This window comes from Monodelphis domestica, chromosome X (assembly GCF_027887165.1).
Source record: "Monodelphis domestica isolate mMonDom1 chromosome X, mMonDom1.pri, whole genome shotgun sequence".
Classification (NCBI taxonomy): domain Eukaryota; kingdom Metazoa; phylum Chordata; class Mammalia; order Didelphimorphia; family Didelphidae; genus Monodelphis; species Monodelphis domestica.
The window spans coordinates 83350531-83366348 of NC_077235.1; the positions used below are offsets into that span (position 1 = coordinate 83350531).

General features: G+C 44.2%; 1 protein-coding gene across 1 annotated transcript in view; it reads right to left on the reverse strand.

Annotated features, from left to right (window-relative positions):
• The window catches only part of RNF128 (ring finger protein 128), a 112766-nt gene extending 97385 nt beyond the window's left edge, over positions 1–15381 (reverse strand). The window contains exon 1 of the mRNA XM_001378548.3: positions 14713–15381. Coding sequence (XP_001378585.2) covers positions 14713–15115 — 403 coding nt within the window. The 5' untranslated portion in view covers positions 15116–15381. The remainder of the gene's footprint in view (positions 1–14712) is intronic.
• Positions 15382–15818: the final 437 nt, after the last annotated feature.

A 15818-nucleotide genomic window follows, 5' to 3' on the forward strand; every position in this document is an offset into this window, starting at 1 on the left:
CACTGAGCCACCCAGCTGCCCCACTGTAATATTTTTTAAAAACATCCTTACTTTCCATCTTAGAATCAATAGTAAACATCGGTTCCAAGGCAGAAAAACGATAAAGGCTAGGTAATTGGGTATAAGTGACTTGCCCAGGGTCACAAAGGTAGGAAGTCTCAGAACCTTTCCTCTGAATTGATTTCCAATTCATCCTGTATATGTCTTATTTTTAAATGTGTGTTTACATGTTGTCTCCCCCTCACCATCCTCCTCTGCTCGACTGTAGTGGCCAGGATGCCAACCGGGGCATTGTTGAGTGTATCACTTCTTTATTCCTGGATGTGAAGCTTTCTTGGCCGCCCAATCACAATCCCGGCTCAAATAGAATTTGCAGACAGTCCATTAAAGCCCTCAAGTGCTTTTCAGACATTCTGATGTCTAACCAAGCCTCCCTCACTCATACTCTCTTCTAGACATTGATTTTTTTAAAGCCAAGTATAAGACTTTTGATTTATCTCCTTTAAATTCCATCTTATTAGAGTCAATCCCATGCCAACCTGTTTGTATGCTGTTATCGGGCTTGTTAGTACTGGGAGTATGGATACTTGTAGTTGGACTAGAGTGCGAATCTTATGCTCATCAATAAAGATTGGTCTTTCTGATTTCTTGCCATATGGGCAAATGGTGGCCCAGGGGATGTGAAGTCAGGAAGACCTAAATTCTAGTCCTACCTCAGACACTCGCCTAAGAAAGTGACCTTGGGCAAGTCACTTTTTCTCTGCCTCAGTTTCCTCACCTGCAAAATGTAAACTAACAGCACCTATCCCACAGTGCTATTGTGGGAATCAAATGGGATAAAATACATAAAGTGCTTTGTGAACTTCAATTCTCCCCCAATCTGAGATCTAAGGCTGGAAGGGGCCCCAGAGACCAGCCAGTACAAACCCCCTCCCTTTACTGAGGAGGAAATGGAGGACAAGAGAAGAGAAACAATGGGCCCAAGGCTGTAGAGAGAGTAAGAAGAGGTAAGAGTGGAACCTAAATTTATGGCTGGAATGCATTGCTTTCACTACTGTACCACAAGATAGACTCATTAGATCATCCCTCTTTCATCACAATGAACCCCGTGGCGTGATGTAAATTCTAGGCTCCTAAGTGAAACTTGCCGGAAGAACTTTTTTGTGCACGAGGTACAAAATGGCATATAGTGGAGAAGGTGCTACCTCCCTTAGACACTTCTTAGCTATGTGACCCTGCATAAGTTAAGTCCCTTAACTTCACTGAACCTCAGTTTTCTGATTTGCAGAATGATCTAGGACCAGACATATAATGTCATTGGTCCCGGAACTTCCTGATGAGAAAACTCCTTTTATCAATGCAGACTGACCCCCTTTCCCTTAACTTAACATTTTAGTGAGTTACTTGGGGGCTCTGCGGGTAAGTGACTTGTCCAGGGTCATACACTATTACTTCTTCAGAGGTGGGTCTTGAACCCAGGTCTTCCTGACTCCAAGTCTGACTCTCTGCTCACAATGCTGTTCCGACTTATTTTTTCATCTGTAAAATGGAGATTATAACAAGATCAACCTCCCAGATTGTTACTGGGATCCAACAAGAGAATGCTAGCATGTAAATAAAACACTTTGTAAACATTAGAGTACTCTGTAAATGTTGTTTTTATGTTAAACTGCAGATGGATACAAGCTCCAGGCTGACACTCCATCTTCTGCAAAGTCTGTTATTTTTTTAATTACAGATAATATTTTATTATCCCCAATTACATATAAAAACAACTTTTAACATTCATTTTCTAAAATTTTGAGTTCCAGATTCTCTGCTTTCTCGCCTCCATCTTGGACCAGCAGCAATTTGATCTAGGTTATACATGTTTGAGCATGCAAAACATCTGTTATTTTTTAAAAAAAAGAAATCCCATAAAAGCATCTTTTAATAACAACAATCACAACCAACCCGAATGCTGTGCAGTCACGATGTCGTCCAAGGTTGGCCCAGAAAAAACTATGAGAAATCATGCCTTCATCTTCCCTTTAACAAGATGGGGGATTGATTATGGGTACGGAACACGACATATACTGTCAGATTTCAGTTGCGTTGGCTAATTTTGCTGAACTATTTTTCTTGTATTCCCTTTCTCTTTTTTCTTTGTTACAGGAAAATGACTTGATGGGGAAGGGAAGGGGGCCGCATTAGAAAATAGATACCAATAAAATTTGAAAGTGAAAAGAAAAACAAAAAGAAAAATGTCTTGTTTTTGAACTTCTGCATTCGATAAATATCAACAAACACCAACATTACCACATACAAAGAACAGGAGAGGGGTGCATATGAAATTGTGAATTTTTATCAAATACAGCTTGTTTTTCAAACATACATTGTTTGCACAGTAGTGTCCATACTTTCTGACTCCAGCTGTGTCTCCCTCTGAATTTCCTTGGCTCTCATCTGAGCATTTAAAAATATATCTTTGCTTTCTTTTCTTCTTTTTAATCTCAGCATCACTATCATGCCCTCTTCCACTTCTCCAACAACTTCTGTTTCACTCCTCTAAATGAAAGCTTTCCATTGTAACAAGTAAGTCAACTTCCCATACTGGCTATATCTGAAAGGAAGTCCCATTTTGCACCTGGGCCAGGCCTGTTAATGGTATCAGCCAACTGCCAGTCATATGGGCCTCCAGGCAAGTTTTCAGGGAGCAGGTAGCTAGAGCTAGGTGATATAGTGAATAGAGCACTGGGCCTAGAGTTAGAAAGACCTGAGTTCAAATCCAAACTCAGATTTAGTAGCTGTGTTACTCTGGGCAAGTCACTTCACTTCTGTCTTGGTTTCCTCATCTGTAAAATAAGACACACATCACACCCAGGCAGCTAGGTGGCACTGCAGTGGATAGAGGCCCAATCTGGAGTCAGGAAAACTCATCTTCCTGAGTTCAAATCTGAACCCAGACACTTACTAACTGTGTGACCTTGGGTAAGTCACTTCATCCTGTTGGCATTAGTTTCCTTATCTGTCAAATGAGCTGGAGAAGGAAATGTCAAACCACTCCTGTATCTCTGCCAAGAAAACCCCAACTGGGGTCATGGCAAAAAATGCCTGAACAACAAATCTCCCAGGGTTGTTGTAGGGGGTCAAATGAACTAGTAATTATAAAGTGCTTAGCACTGCACCTGGCACATAGTAGGTGCTTTATGAATGCTTGTTCCTTTCCTGGTAAGAAATTATAAAACTTCATAGAGATTATAGCCTAGTCTCACTTTGGTAATAGATGGTATGCAAGGAGCCGGGAAGACTTGGGTCGTCTCTTCCCTCTGATATTTCCTGGCTATGTGGCTTCAAGTGAGTCACCTAGCTTCTCTATTCTCTGGACAAATAGCTGAGAAGGTGTCGACCTGGAGTTCCATATACCAGTGAAATCCCAGTTCCTACATCTCTGCAGATTCTCTACCCTTTAATTCCTCAACAGCTCCAGAGTCCAGACCACTCAGTCCAGGGAATTGGGCAAATGTCCAGGCTGGGCTTTGTGGGGATGCCTGGGCCAATCCTGCTTTGAGAAGAAGCCTTCAGGGCTGGAGCTGGGGCCAGGAGGGTGCAGGAATTGCCTTCACAAGTCAGTGCTAAAATAGACTTGAGGTCCATAGGGATATATGAATGAACCTCTCCACTTTCAGACCTGTTCCCCCTTTCCTTCCTTCTGATGAGGCTCATTTTTGCTTGATTTCCCCTACATCCAAATGTCTGGAAGGGCCAAGGTGTTGTTGGCAATTTCCCGACACCCACCATAGACACGGGGATTGCAATGCTTTGGGTCTCCACTTTTCTCCAAAAGGGGGGTGGGGAATGGCCCCTGTTGTGTTTCCCCCAGCTTTCCCTACAGGCTCAGCTCATTGGGACACCGAAAGCAACACTAGTCTGGGAGGAATCTCCCCCACTTCTCTCTATTTTCTCTCTCTCGTATATTTGGTCCAAGAGGGATCTTGGCTATCTAGTTTTCTGTAAGGATTTGTGTTTCCTTCACCTGGACCATTTCTCACCTTTTTCCTATTTATCTGAACATGCACATACCAGAATCGGATAAGCTGGAAGTAAGGCAGTCAGAGGAAGGGACACAGACCTGCTTCCTCTGTCATGTTTCTAGTGCTGCCACAATATTAGACCCGCTATAGACCTCCAGATAGCCCCAAACTGAGCAATGTGACCCTTGACAAGTCACTTCAACTCTCAGTGTACCCAGGCAACCCTCTAAGCCTATAGGTTGCGGAGGAGATGCTGATTTGAATTGATAGAGGGTCTTTCCCCCTAAATAATTTCCTATACCAATAAAATCACATGTCCACTCCCTGACTCTATCTCTGAATATCAACATATACACACATACCCTCCCTTCCCTAGGAGAATGATGGATGCCCTTGCTCACACTGATGGCCATTCCTGGAATATCCTTTTTTCACCTGCTCAAATTTTTCTGATCCTTCAAGGCTCACAGAATAGGTACTCTCTTCTCCATGGAGCCTTTTTTCCCTTCCCTCCTTTCCCCTAGAAGTGAACTTTTCCTTCTCCTGAGCTCTCCATACATCTCATTCCCACCCTTCAAGTTCATGGCTATCCCATTTTTGCATCACCATTACCTGTCCCTGTGTGACACCTCTCTAGGAGACTGGGAGTAGCCTGTAGATCAAGAATATCTCAGTTTCCCAAAGAGTATCTCACTGGACTCAAAATTTCCTTTTGAAAGGACTTTCAGCCACTTTCATTTTGATTTGATGCTACTTTGCCAAGCATCTCCTTATTCTCAATGCTGTATTTTCTACTGGAGAGATACCTAAAAGACTAACAAATCCATCTGTTCCTGATTCACTTGGTTAAACAAATTGCTTTCACCTGAACTCCCCTTCACTCCTAATGTCAGGGACCCCAAAGAAGAAATGGTTCAGTTAATCCTGACAACTTTGCTTCGAGTCCACAATTTAACAACTAACATCAAAGTTTAAGGTCACACACTCTCCAGGACAGATGACACAAGTCTCCACATTTGATTTGATGAAGGAAATAAATGAAGAGCCCCAACTTAGGTTGCTCCAAAAACATGAGGATAAGTCATGCATTTCAGTTTGTCCGAGCTTTCATAAATGGGTTATTCTTGGGCTGCTGATTTACCCATTTCATCTCTCAAATGAGGGGTTGAACTAGCTGGTCTCTTATCGGCTCTAAATTGACGAGACTGTGTGCATTTCTGGGCAAATCTCTTTAGGCTTCAGCTTCCTCATTCGTAAAAGGAGGAAGTTGCATTAGATGGCCAATCAGGCCCCTTCCAGTTAGAGGACCTAATGATTTGATCTTCAAAATTTGGTATTGTTCTGCCTAGAAAATCTGGATTGGGGAGACTCTTCATGGCCATCCTTCAAACAAATGAGAAAAACATTGAATTTGATGCATTCATCAACTGGAATCATATGCCAAATAACAGTCCCTAGAATAAAGCTAAAAGGAATTGTGCATATTTTTCCAATCCAGGGATTCAATTACTTTATATTTATTACTTAGTACCTGGTTCCTTTCTAAGGACCTTTCTAGAAATGGGTATTTTAGACCACTGTGCTAAATGTGAAGACCTGAGTTTGAATCCTACCTCAGAACCTTACAGGCTGTGAAATCCTGGCCAAGTCACCTTCCCTCTCTTAAGCTTCATCTGCAAAATGGGAATAACAATTGCACCTACCTCCCAGGGTTGTTGAGAGAATCAAAGGAGATAATATATGTAAAGTGCTTTACAAGCCTTACAGTGCAGGCTAAATGTTACCTATTACTATTATTCCCTGCCCTTCAAAATCTGATCCTATAGACAACTGAAATGGTGAGAGTGGAGGGAAAAGGAAGAAGTCAACGAGGAATCAAATCTTCCTGGCAATATCAGAAATTTTGAAATCTTGTTTATATTCTTCTCACATACAACATTTTTCTTTGTTTTTATGTATTTGGACTTGATCACATATATTTATGCCAGCAAGATCCCATGCTAACACAAAAGAGATACATGAAAGTTTTAGCTTGGGGTACAAAACAGCCCTGGTCTTGAGGCAGGTAATAACATTTACGGAATCATCCTGCCCCAACTTGTTTTCTTTGCCTCTGAAAGTTAGTTCACAGTATCTTCACTGGGGGAAAATTTCAGGGAGAGAGAGAAGAGAAGGTGTAATTGACACCTAGAGTGTTAGATATTTCCTTAGACTCCTTAGACTCCATCGATCTCTAAATCTGGAACCTGTAGTGTGTTGGATTGAGAGCAATCAATGGTGAAGAAGAAAATCATACTGCTGTCTGCCACCTTTTTTAATATGGTGGAAAATGGCAGTCTTGCGATAGACTCGTCTCTCAAGTTTGTGATCAAGTCTCCTTGTCCAAATTGGAGATGAATCAAACAGATTTTTTTCCAAGCCATATATTGAAGATACATGCCAATCTCTGCTCTGTTCCCCCCCCCCCCGCCCTTTGACCCTTCCCTTGTGTCCAGATTGACTGCAAGGGTCCTTTGAGAAATCTTTGAAATTAAGCGGTGGCCCTTGCTGTAGGTTCAGAGGCAACTTTGAGAAGGGGACCTAGCCCAATTTATACTTTTGTAGGTCATAAAATGGGGTGGAGAGCTCAAATTTCAGTTCAATACAAGTGAATTCAACCAGAGCTTTTTAAGCCCTTCTTATGTACTAGGCACTATGCTAGGTGCCGAGGACACAACATCAAAAGCTAAACAGTCTCTGTCTTCAACAAGTTTCTTTTCTACTACCTAGATACATAATGAGGCTGATAGCCTTTAGTGTCTCCAAATTAGATATGAAGCGGGTGGGTACCCCACAGGCTATACTTAGAGTCCAGACTATTTGAAGAGTTGGCGCCACTTAAAAATGAAGCAGGTGGGCACTTTAGAGCAGGAAGAAATGCACTTGGTGCGTTTTCATCCTAACCCAGATCTACCATCTTCCTTTTAGCCCTTAAGAAACAGAACCTCATTTGAAAAAAAAATCATGACATTCAAGTAATATATACAAAGTGAGTCATATATCTAGTGCTGGAAGGGACCTCAAAAGTCATCTAGTCTTGCTTCCTCATTTTACAGGTGAGGAAAGTGAGGCCCACACCAGTACAGTGTCTTGTCCAAGGTCACTTAAGAGAATAGTAGTAATAATAAAAGCTAAGGTTTTTCAAATACTTGAAGACTTGCAAAGCACTTTACAGGTGCTGTTTCATTTGCTCCTCAGGATAACCCTGAGATCATAAAAAAATAGATTTCCAACTTGAAGGGACCTTAGAAGTCACCGAGTCGAATGGCCTCGTTTTCCAGATGAGGACACTGAAGCTCACAAGGGTGAAGTTCTTTGCCCCGTCACACAAGAGTGGCCAAGATGGGTTTGGAGCCCAAGCCTTGGGATTTCATATTCAGTCATTTTTCCATCGTACCCTGCTGCCTCCTTGTGCTTTTTGTTTGAAATAAAACCAGGATTTCTGAATTCAAAATGCCTCTTGGCACTCTCTGAGATGCATTACAAGAGGGGAAGAATGGAGATTTGGATGTGTAGAAGAGGGACTGGAGAGGGTTATTGTCTGAGAACTCTGTGGGTACCCCTCAGACTATATTCAGAGAGTCCAGACTACTTGAAGAGTTGGCTCAGCTTGAACACATCTCGCCTTTAGCGTCTTGCCACCAATTGGGAAATCTGGCAGGTTACTCACATTTGTACTAATTAGTCTCCTTGGAAAGCCAGTTTGAGGATTTCAAACAAAACAAACAAACCCAAAGCTTTTCAGAATAATGTGTTCATTCCCTACCTTGCTAGAAATTATCCCAATGTCCCCTCTCTCCCTCTTTCCAGAGGTGTGTGCAAGGACTAGACCACACAATTCAGCAGGTTTGCGTCTGAAACTCCATTTGACCAGATGTTGGAGAAAACTAGCTTTTTGTTGCTGTTGCAAGTTGTAAAACAAGATGACAAAAATGATTGTGGTTCTGAAAAGTCATTCACAGATAGACTCTGAGACTTGGAAGGGACCTCAGAAAGCATCCAAGTCACTTCACCCTTGAGTCACTCCTTGAGATGCCCTGATTCTGGTCCTTGGTTGTATCCTTGTCCTAGAAAGAAACCTCCTTGAAGGCAGAGACCATTTTATTCTGTCTTTGTATCCCCAATGCCTATCATGTGCTGATGCTGAATAATTTTTCAGTCATGTCTAACTCTTCAGGATGCCACTGGGAGTTTTCTTGGCAAAGATACTGGAATGGATGCCATGTCCTTCTCCAGCTCATTTTACAGATGAGGAAACTGAACCTGAGTTAAGTGACTTGCCCAGGATCACACAAATAAATAAATGCCTGAAGCTGGATTTGAACTCTGGAAGAGGAGTCTTCTTGATTCCAAGCCCAGGGCTCCATCCACTATAGTAGCACCTATCAGACCTATAATTTTATTGGAATGAGGAACTCCCAGGGAGCATATTCCCTTTACTAACTCAAGTCAGCATCTGCTCATAACTCTAAGGTGTCAGAAGCAGGACTTAAAACTCATGCTGTCTTGCCCGTGGTAGGCACTTAAGCCATGCTTGCTGAACTAAACTGAATTGCTAGGCGTTCTGGAGAGACAAAAAAATGATAGAATAGTGCCATTGGGGAACTTCCACTCTTGAAGGAAAGATTTGACAGACACAGAAATGACCATAATAACAATTAGAATATGATGTCACAGGAGAGGTACTAAATGCTGTGTTAAATCAAGGAATGTAAACTTATTTCTGTGTGTGTATATCACAGAAAAGCTTCACAGAGGGACTGGGTTAGGTCTTAAAAGGTAGATGCTATTTTCCCCCAATATATTTTAATTAATATCTTTTTTTTTAATATATCAACTAGAATTTCCCTGGTGGCTAGGCGGCACAATAAATAGAGTACTAGACCTGGAGTTGGAAAGATAAAATCCAGCCTCAGATATTTACTAGCTCTGTGACCTTGGACAAGTCACATATCTCTGTTCGCATCAGTTTCTTCAACTGTAAAATGGGGACAATAATAGTACCTACAGATAATGATAGTATCTCACAGGGTTATGGTGAGTATCAAATGAGATAATATTTGTAAAGTGCTTAAAGTATAATTCCTGGAACAGAGTAGGGGATATATAAATGCCTTTTCACTGAACTGTTCCCCTTCTCCACCAAGAGAACCATCTCTTATGAAAAAGAAATTGTTTTTAAAATGAAGAAAAGGAATTTCAGCAAAATTATCACTATATGGAAAAAAATCTGACATTATATGCAATTTTCTACCTTTGCACCCCCCCCCCCCACAAAGGAGTGAGGGAAAGTGTATACACATACTTCTTTGAGTCCAAGTTTGTTCTTTTAAAAATATGAAACATCTATTTTCAATTGTTTTGAGGTTATTCATTTATATTGCTATAGTCACTGAATATATTGTTTTCTGACTCTGATTCCCTTTACATCAGTTAATGCTTCCCTGTATCATTTGTCATTTCTTTTGTTGTTCTTAATAATCTATTTTTATTTATTTTATTATATACTTAGTAACCATCAACAGAAAACATTTAAATAAACAAATGCAAAAAAGTGCAAAACCATGAACTCCATATTGTTTAGGATTTGTTTTCAAATAGATTAATTATATATGTGTGTGCTAACATAAACATCCTCTGCTTTTGAGTTCCCTTTGGGTTTGTTTTACTGTGATACTCTTTTCTCTCGATTTTGTGGCTGCATTTGTCATTTCTTACAACACAATATTCCATTCCATTCCATTGAATATCACATAGCATGATTTCTTTAGCCCCCCCCCCCCGTAAAGCCAAATCCTTTGTTTCCAGCTATTTGCTGCCACAAAAAAAGCTGCTGTGAATATTTTGATGGCTATGGAACCTTTCTTTCTGTCTTTATCTTCCTTAGGCTATAAGCCCAGGAGTAGAATCTCTGGGTCAAGGATATGAACATTTTTGCCATTTTATTTGCATAATTCCAAACTGCTTTCCAGAATGCTGGTGCTATTTCACATCTTCCCCAACAAAGTATTATGATGCCTGTCTTTCTATAGACCCTCCAATATTGACTATTTTAGTCTTTTGTCATCTTTGCCAATTTACTGGGTCTCTGTTGAAACCTCAGAGTCGTTTTGATTCGCGTTGCTCTTATAATTAGTGATTTGGAGCATTCTTTAATATAAATGCTAATAGCTTCCAATTCTTCTGTGAAAACTGTTTATATCCTTTGACCACTTGTAAGAACAACAACAACAATAGCTAACATATAGCACCTACTATGTGCCAGGCATTGAGCAAAGTGCTTTACACTATCTCAATTGATATCATTTGATAGGTAGATGCTTCCCCACACCCCAGCCTTTTTTTTTCTCTCCCATTTTACAGATGGGGAAATCGGGACAAACAATGTTTAAGTGATTTGCCCAAGGCTACACTGCGTCAAGTGTCTGAGGTTGGATGTGAACTCAGGTCTTCCTGATTTCAGGTCCTGTTCACTGCCACACAGATGCCTCTATTAACTTGTCTACTAACTAACGAATCCTGGTCATATATATTTCTGTTGGCTTGGTATCTTGGATACCAAATGGTGAGTAGGATTTCAATGGGCAGAGATGGAGGTCTGTGAGGTAAGAGTTGATTCCAATTAGAGGGAATGGCAAGAATTAAAACAAGGAGGTGGGGAAAGGCAGTTGGGAGATCAGTGAGGATTCCATTTTGCAGGGATTATAATGTGAGAAGCCTAGAACTATATTATGTAGAGTCCTGAATGTCAGACTGAAAGGCTGGACTTTATTAATTAGGCAATGAGGAACCATTGAGAGCTAGTTGCTATTATTATCCCCATTTGATTGATTAATAAACTGAGACTGAAAATGGTTAAGTGTATGTATCTGAGGCAGGATTTGAACTGACTTCTTCAAAAGTCCAAGTCCAGCAGCAGGCAGTTGGAAATGGGGCTCAGTGTTGATGCTACTTTTAGAAATAGACATTTGGGAATCATTTGTATATATGGAACGTGGAAGCCTTGGGAGGCACCTACACTTAGGGGACAGGAAAAGGTGGATAAGCCATTTTTGCACTGAAAATGGGCAAAGTAGCTATCTAGTGCTGCAGAAAAAGGAGCGGAGACAGATTGGAAACAAGATAAGCAGGTGATTTGGAGAGGTCGGGATTTGGAGAACAATGACCATAGAAGAGAGGGGGTGCCAGGTCGAGGGAATGGTCTACAATGCCAAATATATCGCAGAGGACAAAAAGGGCGGTGGCTGAGAAAAGACCATTGATTTGGGGGCAATGATCATCAGTAGCTTTGTAAAAAATTGGTTTAGTTGAGTGGTAGAGAGAGAAGCCTTGAATATCAGCAGCCAAAGGAGTAGATGGGGAGGAGGTTTGAAGGATAAACGGACATTTTGGAGATTCTCAGCTCAAGGCATTGGTAGGAGGGTCAGGTGAAGATGAAAGCTAAGTAGAAACTATAGGTCATCTGCTCCTCACTGATTCTGCCCAATTACTCTCTGACTTAATGAGGGGTAGGGAGACCAGAATCCAGCAAGCTTCATAAACATACTAAGCAAGACACTTCATTCCGCAGTGCCCTCAGGCAAATACTCTTTAAGACTGGTAAGCCGGAGAACAGGTGCTTATCTGAATTAGTTAAGGGAGTGCGTTTCCTATACTAGCTAACCAGTGATTGATAGATAAAGGCAATGAGGTCATTTGCTTTGGACTTCTCCCCCTTTCCCCTCTCCCTTCATCTCAAAACATCTTGACATTATCTCCCACTTTCTCCTCCTAGCCAAGGCTAATGTCTCCATATGTGCCCTTGAGCTTGTCTTCTCCAGCAGATTGTCCCTTCAATTATCCTCTTTCTCTTTGATCTTCAATCTTTCCCTATCTACTGGCTCCTTCCCTGCTGCCTTCAAACATACCTTGGTCTCCCTCATACTTGAAATATTGACATTAAATCCTACCATCCCCTTAAGACAATTCCCAGAGAAAAGCCATCTACATTTGGTGCCTCCATTTTCTCTCTTCTCACACCTCAATCTTGTGCAATCTGACTTCCAACCTGACAACACAACTGAAACTGTCATCCTTCAAGTTGTCAATGATATGATCAAATGAGATCATCTTTGTAAAGCCTTCAGCACAGTGCCTGGCACCTAGTAGGCATTATAGAAATGCCTATTCCTTTATTCCTTCCCCTCCCTCCCTCCCTCCCTCCCTCCCTTTTTTCCTCATTCGTCATCCTTTTGGACGTCTCTGCTGCATTTTATATTGTTGACCACCCTTTCTTCCAGGATATTCTTTCTTCTCTGGGTTTTGGTGGTATTTCTTTCTCCTGGTTCTCCTCCTACCTGCCTAGCCCCCCTCCCCACTGCCTGCCCCCCATCACATCTATTAACTGGGGGTTTAGCCTACAGCTCTGTCCTGGGTCCTTTCTCTTCTCTCTCTATCCGTACCCCTCTCTGTGGGTTACTTCCTCAGCTCCCATGGATCCATTATTATGTCTGTGCAGACAATTCCTGTATTCCTATATCAATGCAGTCAGTCCTCTGCATAGACCTGCATCACTAGCTACCCATTGAACATTTCAAACTGGATATCCCAGCGACGTCTCAAATCCATCATGTCAAAACTAAACAGCCCCCCAATACCCCTTCTCCATTGAACAGCCCTATTTCTCTAGAGAATGCCACCATTCTGCCAGTCTCCAAAGTTCTTAATCTTAGCATTATGCTAGACTCCTTACTCTTCCTCACCCCACATACCTCATTAACTTTTAAACCCTGCCATCTCTGTGCCCAAAACATCTCTTGAATATGGTCCTTTCTATTCACTCACAGCCAGCACCTTAAGCTGGGCCACCATCGCCACTAGCCTGAACCACTGCATCCCACTCCTAGCTTGTCTCTTTGTCACCTTTCCCCTCAAATCCATTTTCCTCTCAGCTGCTAAAGCAATTTTCCTTAAGTGCAGGTCTGACCATCATCCCCTCCCCTCAGTATACTGGAGAAGCTTCCTATTGCTTCTAAGATAACTATAAATTCAAACGTGGCATTTAAATCCTTTTCCAACATGGTCCCAAACAATGTTTCCAGCCTCATTATACATTTCTCTCCTCCCAGGACTCTCTGGGCTGGCCTTCTCCCTGCCTTTTTTGCCCACAGAATGCTCCATCTTGTCTCCATGCATGTGTACTGGCTATATTCTCTCTTGGTGTTCATCTTTCATCTTCAGACCTCCTTTCCCGAGCCCACCTCCCTTTCCTGTCCTGCATTCAGTCTACATGTCGTTACTAGATGGAGCCTTCTCTACATAGGCAGTGTGGAGTACTGGAAGGGGACCCTACCGCAATGGCTGTGTGGCCCTGGACAAACCGTCTAAGCTCTCAGACTATACATTGCAGGAGAGCTGCCAGCCGGCAATTGGTCTCGGGAGTTTCCTCGCCCAGAAGCTCCCTATTCCAGTGAAATGCCAGGTCCAGTCCCTTTCGTAAAAGGGGTCTCCTTTCGCCTGTGCATTTCTTTCCCCAGCACAGTTTGCCTGGCACATAAGTCCGTGCTCAGTCAGCAACCCCACTTTCCCGTCAGGCACATCCCGTTCAAGACCCACCTGGGACACACATTGGCAAATCTCTAGCCCCCCACGTAAGTCTCCAAGACTCTGAATTGCACCCGAGGTGTCCCTCTGCATGGGAAAAGGCGTTCCAATGAGACCACAGAGCCAGGACCCCAAATCCGAGGGATCCATTCATTCTAGAGGGAATTCTGCACTGTTCCCATGCTAGACTTCCCATTTCAGTGCTGTCACCAGAGCGGACGAGGGGCAGACAGACACAGCGAGTAGCAAACACGACTCCGCCGGGCGGGGTTCGGACTCGCCGCGGCTGTGTGCCCCTGGACAAATCCTTCGAACCTCTCGGCTCTCTCCAGACAACCAGTTGCACCGCGGGTGTCAATTTGCATTGGTGGAAGGAGTTTGCTCCCCAGGGATTCCCTATGCCAATGAAATCACAAAGTCTGGGGGCTGGGGGTCCAACTCAGATCGCCTACACCCCTCGCACGGGAACCAGCTTTTCCACGGAAATCTTTGCGAGAAATTCCTGATCGCCCCCCGCCCCCCGCCCCCAGCCCAACAGCCGCCTGAAGTCTTCGCTCAGTTGGGCAAACATTGGGCGATTTTTGGTCAGGACAACAAATCAGTTCACGAACCGACACGGATAGCGCTTTACCCGAGCAGCTTAACGGAAGTGAAAATGACCAAGAAACCAGGAACTTAAAGAAGCCGCAGGCTTCGGAAGGAATATTGTCCCTTTCATTCCTGATGACAGGGAAAGGCACGATTGGCCTTTTAAAAATTATGTAACAACATCCGAAACCCGAAACGGTCCAAGGAAAAAAAAGAAACTAGACCCAAAGCCCCTTCCTGCGCCTCCTGCTCGGTCCCCGCGTCCCCACGCTTCATGTTTATGAGAGGACAATATCAGAATGGGAAAGAGCCCCAAAGAGCCCAGGAATCTCAAGTTGAAGGGGAACTCCTCCCTGCACTCCCCTCCCGCTTCTGGCCAGGTCCCTGGCGGGGTCCTTGGATGGCCACGATATTTGGGACCTTGGGGATGCATTTCGGTTGCCGCGGGGACCCAGTCCCAGCCTCGCCGCCCGGCGCGGCTCCGACTTACCGAAATTGGCCATCTGGAGGGTCTCGTTGCCCGACTCTGGGACGTTGTAGATCACCGCGGCCTCCGCCCCCCTCCGGTTGGCAGCCAGGATCTTCTCGGAGAATGTGCAGTTGCCCCGTTCGATGAGAGCGATCCAGGGAGTCTCGGTGTAGGTGAAATCCGTGTGGGGGTCACAGGCCTGGTAGTTGTTGCTCTTGGGGATGCCCACCGTGCCGCCGGCATGGGCCACCGGGGACGCCAAGCCGAAGATCCCGCACTCGCACACCTCGGTGGTGGAGTGGTTGCCGGTCAGGTTGAAGTAGGTGACGGAGACATAGGCGTTCGTGGAGTAGGACTCCGGGGTCTGGAAGAGAACGGTGAGCAGGAGGAGAACCATGAGCCCGCACTTCTTCTGGGGCTTCATGGCTGGGTGCCTAGGCAGCAGAGGCTGCCCTCTGCCACCTTCTCCAGAAAAGATCAAAGCAAATCAGAGAAAAGAAAGGGACACAAAGTGGAAGAAAGATCAGCGACGCGGACAGCCGCTGGGCTCGAATCGCAGGCGGCGGGATCTGCCCGCTCCCCTGTTTAAGTATAAGTTTGAAATTTCAGTTGCCCGCAGGTAAGTGATCTCCTTCACAGACCCGGCAGCTCTGAGGGCGGCAGCTCCATTTCACGGTATTTGAGATGCCCCCTCCCCACGCCTCCAGCGCAGGCCCCGCCCCCGGGGGAAGGGGGGGGGGGGCTTCCGTACAGCCCGCCTCTCCTCCTTCTCCTCCTCCTCCTCCCTCCCCGGGCTAGGCGCGTGGAGGCACTAGCACCCTCGCCTGGGCTTCGCGCCGCAACCGAAGGAGCGCCAGGGGGATGGATGCCTTACTGCGCCGGCATCGACATTTCTCTCTCTTATTCCAACCGGTGTGTGTTTTTCAAGCAGCTTGGTATGAGGAACCGGACTCCGGGGAGCTTCATGTGACGCCTCAGCTGAAAGGCACCTCTCTCTTGGCCTCTGAACCACCAAACTGGTTTTCCTAGCCTGGCTGACATGTTGTTAACCAGTTGAGGCTCCTAGAGAGGTTAAAATCTCTCTCTCTCTCTCTCTCTCTCTCTCTCTCTCTCTCTCTCTCTCTCTC